Source organism: Fusarium verticillioides, chromosome 1, assembly GCF_000149555.1.
Source record: "Fusarium verticillioides 7600 chromosome 1, whole genome shotgun sequence".
Lineage (NCBI taxonomy): Eukaryota > Fungi > Ascomycota > Sordariomycetes > Hypocreales > Nectriaceae > Fusarium > Fusarium verticillioides.
The window spans coordinates 5,844,698-5,861,466 of record NC_031675.1 but is presented as its reverse complement, the minus strand read 5'-3'; the positions used below and the strand labels follow the sequence as shown (position 1 = coordinate 5,861,466).

General features: G+C 48.3%; 8 protein-coding genes across 8 annotated transcripts; 4 read left to right on the top strand and 4 right to left on the bottom strand.

The window, feature by feature from the left end:
• Positions 1 to 699: 699 nt before the first annotated feature.
• On the bottom strand, positions 700 to 1,511 carry FVEG_00135 (hypothetical protein). The gene has a single exon (XM_018886569.1). It carries the CDS (start codon positions 1,499 to 1,501, stop codon positions 782 to 784), a length of 720 nt encoding a protein of 239 aa, XP_018742147.1. The 5' UTR covers positions 1,502 to 1,511; the 3' UTR covers positions 700 to 781.
• Positions 1,512 to 2,828: 1,317 nt separating this feature from the next.
• Positions 2,829 to 3,660, top strand: FVEG_00136 (hypothetical protein; the record flags this gene model as incomplete). The annotated part of the gene is made up of 2 exons (XM_018886570.1): positions 2,829 to 2,947; positions 3,003 to 3,660. 2 exons carry the CDS (start codon positions 2,829 to 2,831, stop codon positions 3,658 to 3,660), a joined length of 777 nt encoding a protein of 258 aa, XP_018742148.1.
• Positions 3,661 to 3,795: 135 nt separating this feature from the next.
• FVEG_00137 (hypothetical protein) lies at positions 3,796 to 5,356 on the bottom strand (the record flags this gene model as incomplete). Its single annotated transcript, XM_018886571.1, has 2 exons — positions 3,796 to 5,176; positions 5,226 to 5,356. The coding sequence occupies 2 exons, from the start codon at positions 5,354 to 5,356 to the stop codon at positions 3,796 to 3,798; spliced, it is 1,512 nt and encodes a 503-aa protein (XP_018742149.1).
• A 746-nt stretch (positions 5,357 to 6,102) lies between these two features.
• Positions 6,103 to 8,394, bottom strand: FVEG_00138 (hypothetical protein; the record flags this gene model as incomplete). Its single annotated transcript, XM_018886572.1, has 1 exon — positions 6,103 to 8,394. The coding sequence occupies one exon, from the start codon at positions 8,392 to 8,394 to the stop codon at positions 6,103 to 6,105; it is 2,292 nt and encodes a 763-aa protein (XP_018742150.1).
• A 685-nt stretch (positions 8,395 to 9,079) lies between these two features.
• On the top strand, positions 9,080 to 12,851 carry FVEG_00139 (hypothetical protein; the record flags this gene model as incomplete). The annotated part of the gene is made up of 5 exons (XM_018886573.1): positions 9,080 to 9,338; positions 9,385 to 9,573; positions 9,634 to 9,658; positions 9,707 to 10,288; positions 10,337 to 12,851. The coding sequence occupies 5 exons, from the start codon at positions 9,080 to 9,082 to the stop codon at positions 12,849 to 12,851; spliced, it is 3,570 nt and encodes a 1,189-aa protein (XP_018742151.1).
• FVEG_00140 (hypothetical protein) lies at positions 12,809 to 13,709 on the bottom strand. The gene has a single exon (XM_018886574.1). The coding sequence runs from the start codon at positions 13,528 to 13,530 to the stop codon at positions 12,901 to 12,903; it is 630 nt and encodes a 209-aa protein (XP_018742152.1). The 5' UTR covers positions 13,531 to 13,709; the 3' UTR covers positions 12,809 to 12,900.
• Positions 13,710 to 14,036: 327 nt separating this feature from the next.
• FVEG_00141 (hypothetical protein) lies at positions 14,037 to 14,974 on the top strand. Its single transcript, XM_018886575.1, has one exon. The coding sequence runs from the start codon at positions 14,145 to 14,147 to the stop codon at positions 14,817 to 14,819; it is 675 nt and encodes a 224-aa protein (XP_018742153.1). The 5' UTR covers positions 14,037 to 14,144; the 3' UTR covers positions 14,820 to 14,974.
• A 639-nt stretch (positions 14,975 to 15,613) lies between these two features.
• On the top strand, positions 15,614 to 16,060 carry FVEG_00142 (hypothetical protein; the record flags this gene model as incomplete). The annotated part of the gene is made up of 1 exon (XM_018886576.1): positions 15,614 to 16,060. The coding sequence occupies one exon, from the start codon at positions 15,614 to 15,616 to the stop codon at positions 16,058 to 16,060; it is 447 nt and encodes a 148-aa protein (XP_018742154.1).
• Between the last annotated feature and the right edge of the window lie 709 nt (positions 16,061 to 16,769).

Below are 16,769 nucleotides of genomic sequence, written 5' to 3'. Positions count from 1 at the left end.
TTAAAGTCATAGTCGTTCTGACTGTCTTTTGCTGGTGTACTGGCTGGGTGTTGATTCAGAGCGGGTGGCTGAACCTGTTTATCAAGTATGTGGATTAATCCGTAGGCAGCACTAATTTACATTTTCAGTGAGCATCCACGTGAGAACTCAGTGACGTCAGCTCAGGTTGTTGGTCCGTACGGTGTACCTCTTGACATTGTATTCATTGGTCTGATGAGGGTCTTGAGGGGCACAGTCTGGTCTAGACCGTTTCCATCAGGCCACAACGCATACCAAGTAGAGTTGAGTTTCCAAGCAGGTCAAAGGAAGATGTGGCAGCGTCAGAAGGGAGGCTTTCCGAGTCAAGGGCTGCCAATACCGTCTTCCAAGTGCCAAAGGAGCATATTGCACCAATGGAGACGGCATCTGCAGCGATGTGCTTGTCACGCAGTCCAATTTCCATGTCAATGGCCCGTTTGGCTTGACGTGAAATATACCTTGATGAACTGTATTCGGGGCAGTGGTCAAATTCCGGTGGCGATATCGCTATTCAAGAACCGTAAGATAGTACATATGAGAGAATAGTGCAATCTTGTTATCTCTACCATAGGTTTGATGGCAAAGAAGCAAAAGGGATCGCGACATATACACAGTTGGGTCAGACCCCTATTTGACAACTTCCTGTCAAGTGTTCATGCTCTGATATTCACAACTTTATGCTTTCCCAATATTTGTCTTTTATTAGCGCTATATAACAGACTCTGTCCAAGCAATCACACTTTTATTCGACTGATGTGCAACTTTAGTCGAACAGAGGTCCAGCCCAGTTCTCATTGTGCTCCATATGAACATTCACATGGCCCCATCCTTCTTCCCCTTGAAGCATCTTCTTGATATCGGCGATGACCTCATTCCAGTCCGTCTCGTCTGAATCATCGTCTACCGAAATGTATATTGTATCAGGATTGGCTTCGAGATCTGGAAGCACCCCGTATCGGTGAAGAGCAATAGTGTTCCAATTTCTTTTGGTCGCTTGAAAGGATTCAAGGCATTTACGGACCTTGGGACGGACAGAGTCCCAGGTTGCACTAAGATGTGGATCATTGACGCAAGTGTAGTAAATCGTCTTAGTAAGTTCCGGAGCGATGATTTCGAAGTGGATAGCACCGTCACTGATCGACGATGCCCTTGTTAGCTCCGTCAAGCTCTTGACCATTTCTTTCAAGGCTGCCTCCCAGATAGGTGTCTTTTCGGAAGACCAGGGCGAAACGACGACGACTGTCGGTATCTGACCTCGCATCTGGAAGTGGGTTATGCCGTCCAAGCCTTTCAGGAGTCCATGCTTTCCGGCGATTGTATTGGCCCGTTGAAGGATGGCTTGGGACATCTTTTTCGTAGGGGGAGGTAGGCTAGTAACCGACATCTCTAGAGGCTGTCTACGAAGGACTGGCCATGCGACTCGCTTCCATCCGGTAATGACACGCGTTTTACTGCTGGTTGAGGTAGTAATTGGGGACGCCATCGTAGAAACCTTCGAAGGCTGGACAACTGGTCTTGTGAGAAGTGATCGATTAGAAATGGCGATTTTTGAGAAGAAAGGTGAAAAGCGCAGCAATGGTTGCGATGTAGGTATTTTTATACTTATGGTGCAGCAACAGGGTTTAGCAAATTTGTGATACTTCAGGAGTCTGAACTTTAAGTAGAGCTGCTTACACGGCGTTGAGTCACGGACGAATGGGTATCCTGATGAGTCGTAGCATCCTCCACCTCCTCCGTCACATCAACCTCTGCCGCCGCCTCCTCCACTACTATTTCCTCGGGCCCCACTATCACAGCCATAGCTGTCGCATCACCTAAGAGAAGTGAGTAACGCGGTGACATAAGGTTTGGTGGAAGGAGGGTTTGGAAAAAGTCCAAAGTCGTGAAAGAAAGTCAAAGAGCACATTGCACTACCGAGAGAGATTTACTCCATCTACGCGGAGCAAGGAATCTTCTGGCTTTGAGTGAAGCACGAGTATTAGCCCCACTACAGTTTAGAAATGTATATCAAATTTATCTCAATCTCTTTTCCATTAGCTATGGATGACGGCGGCCTATAAGCTTAAGCTTTAGGCTGCAAACACAGATAATGAATGACAATACGATTTCTTTATCCCCTGATATAAGCTTTTACCTAGAAGCTTTCACAATAGCCAATGAATCTTATTGCAAGCCCTAGGGCATTTTGTTTTCATTTTGCAAAGAATCCCAAATCTTTCTACCCCCTTGGCAACCCAAAGCAACTCGCCACTCTTCTCAGCGCCGCCACCCTGATGCTTTGGAAGCGCCACCCGGTATGACGATCGATACCACCCCATTTCTCCGTCTTCCGCGCGGTGAGCGTCAACTTGTAGTGCAATCGAGTTTAGTCACTTTGACAATCATCGCCAACTAGATCGTGGGGTAGACGATCTCCCCCACACAGACTATAATAGGGAACGGAGAATCGTGGGGTATCATCCGTTCGGTATTTTTTTACTCGCATTCCTGCCTTAGCGGGTTTCATATCGATGTATCCGCGTATAGAAAAGTACAACCCTTCCATAGCAATGGTCAATCAAGTGCTCGAATGACAGAAGCTACCTCCGCATATCCAATTTAGGACATCTACAAGGATACCACCTATGCCGAGTTGCCGAGCTCGGCACATGAAGAGGTTGCTTCGGATGCTAATTTTCCACCTCTCTCCAGCTTTGTGGAGTAGGAAAACTGCGGCCCTTGCCTCGTTGAAAGAAGCTTAAGAATACGACGATGTTCTCAACAATTGAATCGTTGACTTCCCTTTCAACTTCCCTTTAGTCCTCTACAGTATGCGCTTTTCAACCATCCTTGGCTCTGTATTGCTTGCAGCGCCTATTCAGGCAGCTAAGCTATTGATTTGTTCTGATAGCACCACAGCCAACTATGCCACTGGAAATTCCCTCCAAGGGTGAGTAATCCATTCAAGCAAAGAAACATTTGTCTTTACTCATTCATCCTAATAGATGGGGCTATTACATCCAAGACTACACAACCTTAACTATCTCGAACCTTGCCAAGAACGGCCGCTCGACCAGATCTTTCATCAACGAGGGCCTATGGAGCGACCTCTTGTCAAAGACATCTTCAGGAGATTTCGTGGTTATTGAGATGGGCCACAACGACGACGGTGATCCCACTACATCTGACCGCGCTACCCTCCCAGGAACCGGCGAAGAAACCGTCACCGTCACCACGACTACAGGCAATAAAGAAGTCGTCCACACGTTCGGCTGGTATCTTCGCAAGATGATCGCCGACGTCAAGGCCAAAGGCGCAACACCTGTTGTCTCCGGCATGGTAAACCGCAATTACTGGACTGGCAACACGCTGCAATCAAAGTGGCCTTTTGCAGACTACGCTGAGGCTGTGGCTAAGGCAGCTGGAGTTGAGTACATCAACCATACAAAGTACTCTGTGGTGTTGTTCCAGGCGATGGGTCCTACAAAGGCCAAGACTTATTATCCTAATGATAATACGCATACTAACTGGGATGGTGCGAAGTTGAACACACAGACTTTTGTCCAGGCTGTTAAGTACAAGTGTGGCGGTACTAGTGTGCTTAAGAAGTATCTGAATGCTGCTGGTAACGCTATCAAGAGCCCGGCTCAGCAGTCATGCTAGTTTAGTTTGACAGGGGCAATAGGGATGTCACAGGAGGATTTGGATTGAGTCTTGTCCAATATATATGGCTCATATGATGTCAGGCAGCACATATGCTCGAAAGTACTTGGGGGAACATCAATGGCAACATATCTTCTACAACTGGTTCCTCACCCTTCTCTTGACTCCCCCAGAGCCCTCTATTTCTGCGGCATCTTCAAGTTCTCCCGACTTTTCCATCCTCCTGTTGTCATTCCAGTAGTAGAATATCATTCCAGCGACAAGCACAATGCTAGCCGCGTAAAGACACAAGATCTTCAGAAAGCCATTGCGATAATACGGCGCGTCGCTCTTCACAAAGATATTCTGTCCAGCTAATCCTCCCACGTTTGACCCCGCAACAGCCAGCGCTAGTCCGATGCACCGGACCTGCGGGTCTTCAGTGTTGATGCTAAACCACGCATCGTTGAGACTCTGAGATACCGCTACTCCTGAGCCCAAAAGTGTTAGGGTGGCGTATTTCATCCAGACGTCGGAGCTTCCGACAACAGCAAACTGAACGCCCGAGAAGACCAGCGAGTACACGCCGCAAAGTAAGCATAGAGGTCCCCGCGATAATGTCTTGTCGCTGACCCACGATACGAGAATGGCCAAGATACACACGCCAAAGTTACTAACGGCTGCTAGGAAGCTAGCAGTAGATGCCCCGAAACCGAGGTTCTTAATGATCGTAGGCGTGTAGAAAACCAACCCTCCTTTAGGCGTGATGGAGATGGCGTTGATGCCGAAATGACCCCACATCGGAAAGCTGGTCAAAAGAATGCGAAGCGCAGTCTTGGGGCTGATACCAGAGAGCTTCACCTCTTTGCGCGGATCATCAAGAATGACGCGCTTGGCCAGGATGTCCCTCTCTTCAGCTGTGAAAAGGTCGAACCACCTAACGCCCGCCAGCGGAAGCGTATTGGTTGTCGAACGAGGCATGATCAAGATGAAAACGAAGCCAACAACCAATGTGAATAGACCGTCAATGATGAAAAGCCACTGCCATTTCTTCAACCCGCTCGTCTCCGGAATTCTGAAGATCAACCCCGCAAGAAGTCCACTCACACCCGCAGAGCAGTAATTCCCAACATACACCAACGTAGCCCGCATCGCCATCTCCTTCCGCGTATAAAACGAAGCAAGAATTGTTAGCGCAGCAGCTAAATATCCAGCCTCCCACATCCCCAGCAGGAATCGCGTAGCGTAGAATCCCGGTTTGTTGTGGACAGCTGCTTGCGCCGTTGCGATAGTTCCCCAAGCCAGAATTTGAATAATCAGCCAAAGCGCAGGTCCAATCTTGGATAAGACCATGTTGAAGGGTATTTCGAAGATCACGACGGCTGCGAGCATGAGTTGGTTTCCGGTGTTGACGTTGTCATTGTTTATGCCGAGATCGTCGGTGAAGCTTGTTGTCATGGCGTAGCCGACGTTTCCTCTGTCGAGTTGGAGGGCGAAGAGACCGAGCATGAGCATAGGTAAGATAGTGAAGTCGATTCTGGGTTAATTTAGTATCAGAACATGATGTTGAGGCAAGATTGACGTACTTTCGTCTCAGTTTGACTTCTGCTTTTTCAGTCCAGTCACATATTGGCAGTTGGCTTTGTGATTCCTCCACACCAGTTTTCGCAATGGAAGCGTCTGCTTGGGCCTCATCTTGGGACGCCATGGCAGCCATGGTAAGAGACAGGAAGGCAATGAATTGGGGTATGAGCTATACAGGTTGGAGGACCTTGGTGATTTATAACCCACCAAGTTGCGGGCAATTGTGTACGAGTGGCTAGCTGAGGCCCCGCTCCACTGACGTGTTGAAGATCCATTAAGCTGCCTTGAAATTGAGATGGCTGTTGAGGATCTGCACAATTGGAGAAATAATTGCACTGAATTGGGTTCAGTACATTATCTGATCGCCGGCTCGCGGTCCGGGCTAACTACTCTAAGTCAGTGTATCCATCTTTGGGATAGTGGTTCAAATTAACGAATCACTGACTGACTACAGAGCGGAGCATGTCGGTCTTAGAGCCGGCCGATCGCTGATCATCTTGCGGATACCAAGTGAGCAAGACTCTCTTTGATAAAAGACTGGAGTGGGATCTTGAAGCGGCAAATTATATGCACTCTCTAGCTACGAGTTGAACAAAATCAAATCGTATAACTTAAGGTGGATTATAACATCTCCAAAGGTTCACAGAAAGCCAGTATTGTATCCAGGGATAATAGCATTCTTTTGCATGGTCCATTTCGAAAAACCGCAGCGAAAATATCTGACAGGCAGCGTTCTTGGTTTTGTATGCTAATTATACCATTGACAACTACTTTACGCTTCTCCTCTCCCTAATCTTTCACACCATCGATTACAGAATAGCGCGTTGATTTATGCCTTAGCTAGTATTCTACCTGCATTTTGACACTTGCAGGAACTGGCTAAGCATCTTGGAAAACATACTTGTATGCTTTCTGAAGATTAGCGCCCCCTTCTTGGTCTGCTAGATAAGGATTCAGGCTGTATTTCTCCAACTTCCCAACCATTCTCTGCACACTGTTTCTGCCGTCAGGCTCAGATACTACGTCTTGGATCCATGGCGCGGTATGATTCCAAGCTGGATCACTACCATCGGCCATTACATCATGGATCCTAGAGGTGTCTTGGGTCACAGTGTCAACGTCCGAGCAGCCCGTCTGAGATTCAAACTTGGCACTGCTGTCTAACCAGTCTTCTAGACGTGGCGGAGGAACCGGCTGTGGGCTGCGTAGTGTTGCTGGTCTTCTCTGGCCAATGGGTATAGGGACATCATGTGATGGTTGTGTCTCGTGAAGGGGCAGGTCTATAGATGGCGTTGGAGTCGGGCCCGTGACGCTTTGCCCTCGTAGGCGTTCTGGTTTAGGGGGCTTGTAGAATCGCCGGGATGGTCCGCATGGAGGTGGGCCTTGGGCGTACTTGGACGCCTCTTCGACACCCAGTGTCTCCACATTACTGAACTGCCTGGCGCTCGGGAACGGATTTTTAGCTTTGATTAATGGGTCTGGTCTGGGCCGGATGTATCGGCGAGAGTATTGGCCAGTGTGTGGATGAGGCTGCGTCAAGATCTGTTTGTAGGGAGAGTGCATCAGTCTCTCGATGACGGCATCGGCTACCTGTTCTACCAAACCGTCAATCCACGGCATATCTCCTTTTTGATATGTCCGCTGCTCTTGTCTTTCAAACACGCTGCGCCGAGAACTTCGATTGGCTTCGCGGGGTTGCTGAGTGCCTGTACCAGCTCTACTGGGCGTCGCCTCATCATCGCTTTCGGATCCTGAAGCCCACGGATCAGGAGCTTCGGGTTTCCATGAAGGGGTCGGTGACGCCCCCTGAAGCTTTACAGAAGCGTTTGAGGCAGAACGCACAGTTGAGACCGTGGCATAGCGTGGTTGCGTACCTGGTCGGGGTATCGAGAGTTGGCCCTTCTCTATTGGCAACACACTTCGCTCAGCATCAGTTTCGTTCCGAGTCTCTATCAACCAGCCTTGTCTGTCCTTTGACCCTACGGATTCTCCATCTGTGACCAAATCACTCAGGACTCGCTTCTTGGTCAAGCTCACGATCTCATCCATGCTTTGGATCATCTTCAGCTTCGCGAGCCTTTCAAGGTCGTCACTTTGCTTCGCCTTTGCATCTCGTTCGGCTAGTTCAGCTCTCTTCTCCATTTCGACTTTCAGTCTGACCTCTTTTTCAAGATTCTTTGCAAATTCATTGAACCTCTTCGATCTCTCCTCTTCTGCTTCACGCTCAGCCCGCAGCCTCTCCACGGCAGCTTTCTCAGCCTCAGCCATGTTTCGGGCATGTTCTTCTGCCCTCCTTTCCTGTGCCTGTCTTTCCATATCCATCCTCTCCTTTGCGGCCTTTTCAGCCTCGAGTCTGGCCTTGTCGATTTCCTTCTTGGCTTGCTCTTGGGCGAGCTTCATCTCCTCCATTCTCCGGCAAAAAGCTTCCTCGGCTTCCTTTCGAATCTTTGCCTCTGACTGCCTTTGCTCTTCGAGCGCTTCTGCATTCGCCTCCATGCTTTTAATTCTCCCAAGCTCGGCTAATAGAGCAAGCTTCTCTGGATCTTCTCTTTGAGGAGAAGCCATGCTGTGAAGAGGTGATGGTGGAAGAGGCGCAATAGGGATTCTAGGTGGAGGGGAAGGTCGAGGTTGGTGATTATAGTAATTAGTGGTCTTGGCTGGTTGATATGGGTAGGCGTTTGTCTCCATCGTGTTGCCAGACATTCCAGCATCTTGCATTTTTGGGGCTGCAGGATAGTTGACGTTGTAAGAGGGATATGACCTATTACCATGCATTGTATGAGGTCTATATCCTTCCGTTGGCTGATAGTTGGGATGCTGTGGTTGAGTCGGCGCTGAACCCGCACCTTGGTATGTATACTGATGTTGAACCAAGGGGTGGCCACCCAGACCAGTGTTACTCCAGCCTTGGGACAAATCCTTAAGTTTGTGGTTTTCTGGCAGGTTTGTATTACGGGTAGTGGAGGATGTCGACGGATTGCCGGGGGCTGCAGAAACTGAAGCACTATCGGAGGGCTGAATATCGTCGTCGTCGTCAAACCAATCACCAGACTCATCACTGGAATTCTGCTCATTGGTTGCAGAAGAGTCATCCGTCTCCACTGTAGTCCTCTTGCTCGAGGGACTCTGATGTTTGAAGCGGACTTGGCCTGATGGTCTTTGCTTGAGCATGATATCAGATAGTCGGCACAGGGTCACGGAAACCTGCGCAAGACGCGTAGTTGATTTGACAGCTTGGATAGCAATTTAAAATAACAAATGAAGTCGATAAAGAAAACGGAGAAAGATGCTGAAAATGAAGAGGGTAACGCAGAGTTGCGCTGGTTGATCCATCTAAGACCTTTGGGCGGGCTGGGAGGGTGGCAAGGCAGTTTCAACCCCCCTGAAAGATCACAAAACGGATCAAAAGTCCGTTTCTTGGCGTGCGGCTGAGTATGCACCAGGTAAGCACTGCAGATCAGCCAAAGGACTCCCTTCGGAGCGCTTCAGAAGACTTCAGACTTTAGAATGTAAGACGATAGAAGACTTGGTTGACTTTATGATGTTGATGAATAATTCTTGATAGATTAATGAGTGCTCTGACAAGATCACCTTCGGGCCTTGATAACTCAAAGTCTCGGGTTGTCAGCATCTTAAGCGCCGAGGCTTTCGGCCCCCACGCTTGGCCTCCCAGGTCTCCAATAACAGAGCAGGGATCTCGATATCCGGTAGAGTTAGTGCTTATGTCTCTGCCTCAGCCTGGTTTCATTTACGCAGTCGATCTACGGAGTAACAGGCCTGGCAAATACAGGTCGAATGGTCTCAATATCCTTTCTGCTTCCAATATTCAAAGTTGGGCGTTGACAATCGGTATGAAATGGCATCGACAATATCTGCAGGGTCAAAGCCAGATATCTCAGCGCAGAATCATGCATCGGGATGTCAGTATCTGGGCCCTGGAGATGGAGATCAAAACGTGGTGAGCAGTAATGGCGTTCAGTTCAACGACCGTAGCGATCATCGGCAGTACACTACGTTTTCACTCAATCTGCAAGCTGATGTTCAGGGAATCCCATCTATCTGGAACCTGGCTCAAGCCCTGAGAGCATCTAAAACTGAAGCAAATGACCCGACCGGTAAGCGCTACGATAGCTGAACAAGATATGTACTCACGCTTTGAAGCACCTGTTTTGATTGACTGGTTGATGCACCAGGGCGACTATTCACCCCTAGACGTCAATCGTCAACACCTCGAAATTGCTAGCCAAGCCACGCCGGGTACTGGCAACTGGATACTCGATAATGAAGAGATACAACAGTGGCGGGATCCTTCGATTTCCTCTAGCCGTTGTCTTGGAATTCATGGAATTCGTGAGTTATACCATAAGAGTACTGGCGCACGGAAATCATGCTAAATAGACTGTCGTGAAGTCGGTTCCGGAAAGACGGTGCTTGTGTTCGTTCCCCATTTTACTCGTTCTGGAGGACCAAGCTTACATTTCAGGTCGCGCATCATAGATGCAATAAAGGCTGAGATTGAAGAGAAAGGTGATACTGCCTGCATCTACTTCTACTTCCACGAGGGCGATGATGAGTCGCCTGCAATTGCCCGGATATGGGCAACCTTACTTCTCCAACTCCTACAGTATCAAGGGGTTACAGGCCTCTCTGAGGATCTGAAAGCCAAGTATAACAACTCGTTTCGTGGTACAGCACCCATCCACCCCTTGGAATACTTCAGCCTGTTCAAAGCGCAAGCCTCGAAATTCAAGACCGTCTATTTGCTTATTGATGCCTTGGACAGCTGCACAAACAGCCAGGGCGAAAAGACTCGGCAGAGAATGCAGGAAGCGCTTAGAAAGTTGCCGCAGAATATTAGATTCCTCTTTACGTCGAGAGGCGACTCCCTTATACGCGGCCTTGGAATCGGTCAGAAACTTCGGATTACGCCACAAGAGAGCGATATAAGAAGATATGCCAAAGATCAGATCGACAGGGACTTGGAACTCCATCGCGTATTGGCAGATGCAACTAAGCAAGAGGAAGTAATTACTAAGGTAACTGAGCTAACTTTGAAGAGTGGAATGTATGTTGAGATACTACTTATTCGGAGATCAAGACTAAGTAATCCTAGGTTTCTTCTAGCCAAGCTTCACCTACATAATCTCAGCAACCAAGGTACCTTGACAGATGTCAAAGAGGCTCTTAAACAGCTACCTGCATCGTCGTCTCGCGCCTTCGAAGCATCCATCCGGAGGATTCTTTCCAGTGACAACACCTTCGAAATTGAACTAGCCAAGCACGTTTTTACCTGGACGGTGAATTCAAAAGTCGGCCTGACCGTGGATCAAGTCCGTGATAGCTTCGCCATACAGAAAAGCCAGGGAACGCAATACCAAGACTCGCGACCGCTGAAAGATACGATTTTGTCATCCTGTGCTGGCTTGATAGTGGAAGATCACGAAACAAAAACTCTAAGGCTCGTACATGAGTCACTAAAGACTCACCTACACAGGCATGAAGTCTTCTATAAGCACCCTGACTTGAGAATCGCCAAAACCTGCTTGACTTCTCTCTTGCTGAAATTGCCTGATCCACTACATAGTCCACTTCTCGTCTACTCTGCAACTTATTGGAGTTCCCATATTTGCAAACCATTCGACTCAGAGTTGCAGAAATTGTTAAAGCGATTCTTGTCAGACAGCATCAGTCTGGCTAGAGCGTTCAGGCTGATCCCAGGAGTCTCGGGTGGCACTTTTGACGGGATGACAGGGTTACACGCGGCGGTGTACTTCAATCGCCTGACATGGATCAAACGCCTACTGAAATCCGGCATAGATATCAACTCTCGATGTTCAAACGGCCAAACGGCTTTGCATTGGGCAGCAATTCATGGCAGACACAAGCTTCTAACCTATTTGGTCCAAAGGTCTGCAGATACCAATATCCAAGACCAGTCTGGCGATACAGCTTTGCACAAGTTGCTCATGGGACCTACCACCCAGGGCTTACGAGCTGTCCGTTCCCTTATCCGTGGAGGTGCCAGAATTGACCACAGGGGGAGCAAGGGTCTAACGCCCTTATCATCGGCAATTCGTTATGGCCCTACTTCGATAGCTCTTCTGTTGATAAAGAGCCAGAAAAATGTCAATGCTGAGGTAACTGCAGGATGGACTTCGTTGAGGGAGGTCTTTTATCACGCCCACGAGATGATATATAAGCTCAGCCATCACGGGTCTAATAGCTCTTCCATTGACGGATGGACCCCTCTCAGAGATGCAGTGAGAAATCATGTCTACTGCTTGATACACTTTATCTTGAATCGAGGCGCGGATCTTAACCGCCCTACCAGTGACGGATGGTTACCAGTAGTCCATGTCGTCAAGGGTGGAAGCTCAGTGGTCCTCCAACGCTTGTTGGAGCGGCAGCCCCATCCAGCTGACGCGAATCAACGAGACAAAAAAGACGGGAAATCTGCTCTTCACTGGGCGTTCTATTATAAGCAACATTCTGCGATAAAGTTATTGATCGAGCACGGGGCAGATGTCAACGAAAAAGACCCTAGTGGATGGACACCTCTCATACAAGCCATCCGTGGGAGGAATGAGGACCTGGTTTGGTTATTGATCAAGAAAGGTGCTCAAGTCGATCTAAGGGATGGTAAAGGGTGGCTACCTCTTCACTACGCCATTGAGTTCAAGAGTACAAACATAGTCTGGCTTTTGATCTCACATAATGCAAACGTTAAGTTTTCAGGCGCCAACGTTCCCAGTGTTCTTGATCTAGCTTTGCAGAAGGCTGAGTACTCTATTGCTTGGCTTCTCTGTCAGCATGGGGCCAACACCAATGAGGTGGATGAAAAAGGCATGACTAGATTGCACCGAGCTTGCTACAGTGGACTGGTGAATGAAGTGGAGTTCCTCCTTGACAATGGCATATCGCCTGAAATAAAGGACTCAGCTGGATTCACTGCCCTTCATTATGCGGTATTGGGAGGCTGGGAGGCGTTAGTGAGTCTTCTTGCATCAAGAGGCTCTGTCAGGGAGATTATCGACGAGCCTGACTCCAAGGGAAACCCATGCTTAGTACTCGCAACCTTACGGAAAAACAAATCCATGGTTCAAGCTCTTATCCTCAATGGGGCATCTGTCGAACGCCAAGATTCAGCTGGCCTAACGGCACTCCATCATGCTGCTAGGTCAGGCTTCGAAGAACTTCTCAGTCTAATGATAGACCGATCCTTGAATCTCGACATAACAGACAATAGAGGTTACACCGCGGTACACCACGCTGTCAATGGTACTGAGATGGCTGAGGGTACGATCAGACTTCTCAAAAAGGCAGGGGCAGATTTAGAGATACAGGACTACGCTGGTCTAACGCCGCTGATGTTAGCAGTTCATTTAGGGTTTCCCTCTGTGACACGCCAACTCATATCACAGGGAGTTGACCGCCACCGGAGGAATGCGCAAGGTTGGTCCGCTATGGATATCCTCGATTCTCAAGGATACTCGGGTAAGACACAGTGGATGAGAGCCATGCTTACGGAATCACCATCAAACTCTGAGTTGGAAGACTTCTCTAACCGTTCGAGAATTCATCATAATGCTTATGAAAACGATTTTCTAGACGACGATTATATATACTAGATGATGCTCAACACAAGCCGATGAATTTCGTTCCAGACCTCGAACTCAATTATGTTTGCGTAAAGTTGAATGTACCACCATGAAAGTTCCCATTCACTTGTGTGGCCGTATCACTCGCAATGTTCTGATCCCCCTGCCCTGTATGAACAAACTGCCTTCCAATCCCAGTATTATTCAACACAACCCGTCGTGACGACTCTTTCCCCATCAGTTGTCTTGTTCTGCTACCCATCAACTCCTTGATCTGCTCCCTCGTAGCAGTTTTGATAACATGATTCAGCGTAAGAACCTGCAGATCCCCAAGGATCCCCTCAACCAGCACATTGGTTTTTTCAATTTGGGGAAAGGATTTCACGGCTCTAAGATATCTATGGGTTCTTGTCGCTCCACTACGGGGCACCATGGACTCGAAAATATGATGGAGCTGTGTTGCTTTGTCGCTGCATGCTTGTAGAGCGGCTTCAAGGGCAGCGTATGATTCTGGTGGTGTTTGAGCATCTCGTTGTATGCCGTGAGCGGCTACCGTGAGGCTCTCTTGTATGAGGGGGAGGCGAGATGCTGCATCTCGGAGTGATGGGGGTAGACCCGAGGAGTCTTTAGCAGTCTTGTACAGAGTGATCGTGGCCTCGACAACAGTGATGACGCCGGAAATGATGCCTAGAACCTCTGCTCCCGACATGGTAGTAGCTCAGCTGCTTTAATCCCTCAGATGAGTCAATGATGCATAGGGACGCTGGGACTGGGATGAAAGAATGTTTAGCCTTGTTTAGAAGCAGTGACTTCTAACCTTGCTGGGTTGTGACTGTGCTTTACAGATTTTTTCAACCGTCGGCCAAAAACGTTACAAACACAATAGGGTTATGCCTTGTCATTTTCAGGCTGATGTTGTGCCCGAGTGGGGGTATTTATGCAGTCAGCATGCAACCCCCTCGCCACGCATGCAGGCCTCCGCGCAGAGCCCAGAAAACCCCATGGCTGCCAAAAACAAGGAGTCTCAAGAGCTTTCAAGCTTACCATAAGTCTTCCTGGTCTTTTTTGTCGTTTAGTGTCGACGTCCTCAAAGGTCAGCCAGCCACACAGTGATGTGATGGCACATGATCCTTGTGCTGAGCGGCGCTTATGGCGCCAAGTCTTAAGCAAGTGGCTGAGCTTGAATGGTTTCTGTTTAATAAGATCCAGTATGAATGTTACTTTATTATCGGCAATTCTCATGTCTCGAAAAACACATTGAGATTACTATTTAAGCCCTAATAATCCAACTATCAGCAATCCCATCATATCAAACATCTAAAAATGTCAAACCCAGAAGTCAGCAGACAACAAGCCCTCCGGGCTCTTGAGACGGCCATTTTCGTCCTTGGTCAGGCGACAGATTCATGCTGCATAGCAGAAGATGCGATAGATGTCCCCAGAGCCTTCTCTATAGTTGCAAAGCATCTCCCAGTTGTTGAGCGGGTATTCACTTCAGTACGCACGTATTTGAAACAGAGCAAAGAGGAGACAGAACAAACAAAGGAGCTGTACTCAGTTATCAAGCATGTAGGAGACGGTGGCTGCGGACAACTGAGATCTATCGAGCATCTATTCGACACTGTTACACAAGATGGAGAGAAGATGGAACGTTACGCCTCAGCTGTCAAGAGTGGCGATGGGAGGAAAGTCGAGACGATCATGTTAGACCTTCTAACCAACGCCAGTCTTGTCGCATCGGATCCTCTTGTAAGCCAAGACAACATCGAGACTTTACAGAGGGCTCTGGAAGAAGTGAAGAAACTGCCCCCGTCCCTGGAGGAAGATCGCAGCGCTGCAGTGGTATTGAACAATAGCGGATCAGGAAATCAGTTCTATCATGGCGGAACGGGGAATCAGAATCATTGCTCTGGCGGATTTCAGGTGAATGGGGATAACCAGAACGCCAGATACACGTACGCGGAGAAGGCCAAAGCAAATGAACAATCGGACAGTTGATGGTCGGAGGAGATGGTCTACCAAACGATACGGTTTAATTGTCATCTACACTAGGCGAACCCTCCCGTAGGAACGCATTCGGGATAGACTTTGACGCCAGTTATTCAGCTTCAATCCGGCGTCCAACCCCATAGACCCAATCAAAGCATCAGATATCTTATATCATAGAACGAGTCAAGATTTTCTGACTTGAAGTAAATTGAACGAGTACAATACACGAATCCAAGGCTATTGGATGTTAACTAGGCTATGGTATGGTTGTCAGATCTCCGTCATCTCAGCCTTGCAGCTTATCGCCGACACCAGAAGGCTTACTGCTCTGGGTCCGAGTATATGTAGCGATCAGCTCTAGGGACAGAAGCATTATGTCACATGTCACAGCAACCATGTATGGTCAGGGGCATGTTTACCTTTATGTGCTACAGGATTCCTTTAACCAAGTCCATAACCCAACGCCTGCGCGCGTTACGGTCGACGAACAGTCGATTGGCCATGGCTTCACACCAAACTGCCGGAGGCAAATCAAGTCAGCCATTTGCCCGTGTCTACCTTATGATAACCAGTATTCATGCAGGCAGGCGTGTGTCAGGGTTCTAACTGGGCCACGTATACCATTCGCATTTTCAACACAGCCTGATTATGCAGTCATATTACACAGCCACGGCTCTGCTTTGGAGCCCAAAAAGAGCAGCATTGAATTAGTCTACAAATGAGGGTTGTTTGCCATTTCACCAAGGTCCGACACATCTCTTATCATTACGAAGTCTGCGCCTGTGCTGGGTCCTTTTTCCACCATGGCCGAAGCTTTCGGCATTGCCGGCAGCGCTTTCGGGACAGTCTCCCTGGGAATTCAGTTATTTACTGAGATAACCAAGTATCTCGATAGCGTTGAGGGTCGGAATGAGGATCTCGACCGCGCAAAGAATTATGCTCGAGATTTTCAATCATCCTTAATCGCGCTGGAGACCTGGGCTTCTAGAACTGGTATTAGCGATGTCGACCTTGAAAGAGCGATCAGCCAAGGACAAGCGAATTGTGCGGTCGCCATCAGCGATTTGTCTAAAATGGTGTCAGAGCTGAAAGGCCAGGATCCTATACCTAACAGTCGCGCCTCAAAGGCCCGAACTCTCATGGTCAAATTAACATATCCATTCAAAAAGCAAAATTTGGAGAACTTGGAAAAGCACCTGTTCAATACAATCAGCGTTCTGCGGTTCGCCCTAAGTGTTTTGCAAGTGTGAGAGAACTACTACCAGCCTTACGAAGGATAGATGCTAAGTCCAGTGATCAGAAAAAATATCTATGTTACTCAAATGTCGATCCAAGATATACACCAGATTCTAGGCAATATGCTTACTCGACTTCCCGAGCCAGGTCGGGCAAATCTCAATAATCTGCCTCTTGAAAGGGTTAAGAATGTCGTCGAAACGGCTGTCGACAGCACCGTTTGCTCGCCAGGTCCGACGTCCACTATGCCAACGTCGGGAATTCAATCAACAAGATATCAAAATGGGGATTTTTGGATGATTAATTCCTTCTGCCTCTGCCGCAAGAGCTATAAGCGGCGCGAACGGCGACAATGGGGCCCTTTCATCCTGGAAAACGAAATCAGCTTCGCAGACTATCATTCATCTGGATGCCCGCTTTCAACGCATGAACCCCTAAAACAACAAACAAAGGGCACATTGAGATTTCCTATCCCTTTTACCAGAAGTCTCTGGAGAAACGCCAGCCAATTTTCGCTATTCTTTACAGCAGGTACAGGTGGGATGGGTTTCGGTCAAAGTCTTACGTGGGTTGAAACGGTCGACAGAGACAAGTCCCCTTCCTTCATGATTGTACAAGTAGCGAGGTTTTATCGACATCTTCTTACCGAAGAAGACCGTGAGGTACTCTTACTGTCATGTTACAGGCGACTCAGGTGGTGTTTTGCCAACAGAAAGGCGTCAA

Bases quoted from the DNA above. Each gene is read 5' to 3' on its own strand.
- FVEG_00141 (XM_018886575.1), top strand. From the start codon at position 14,145: ATGTCAAACCCAGAAGTCAGCAGACAACAAGCCCTCCGGGCTCTTGAG.
- FVEG_00135 (XM_018886569.1), bottom strand. From the start codon at position 1,501: ATGGCGTCCCCAATTACTACCTCAACCAGCAGTAAAACGCGTGTCATT.
- FVEG_00140 (XM_018886574.1), bottom strand. From the start codon at position 13,530: ATGTCGGGAGCAGAGGTTCTAGGCATCATTTCCGGCGTCATCACTGTT.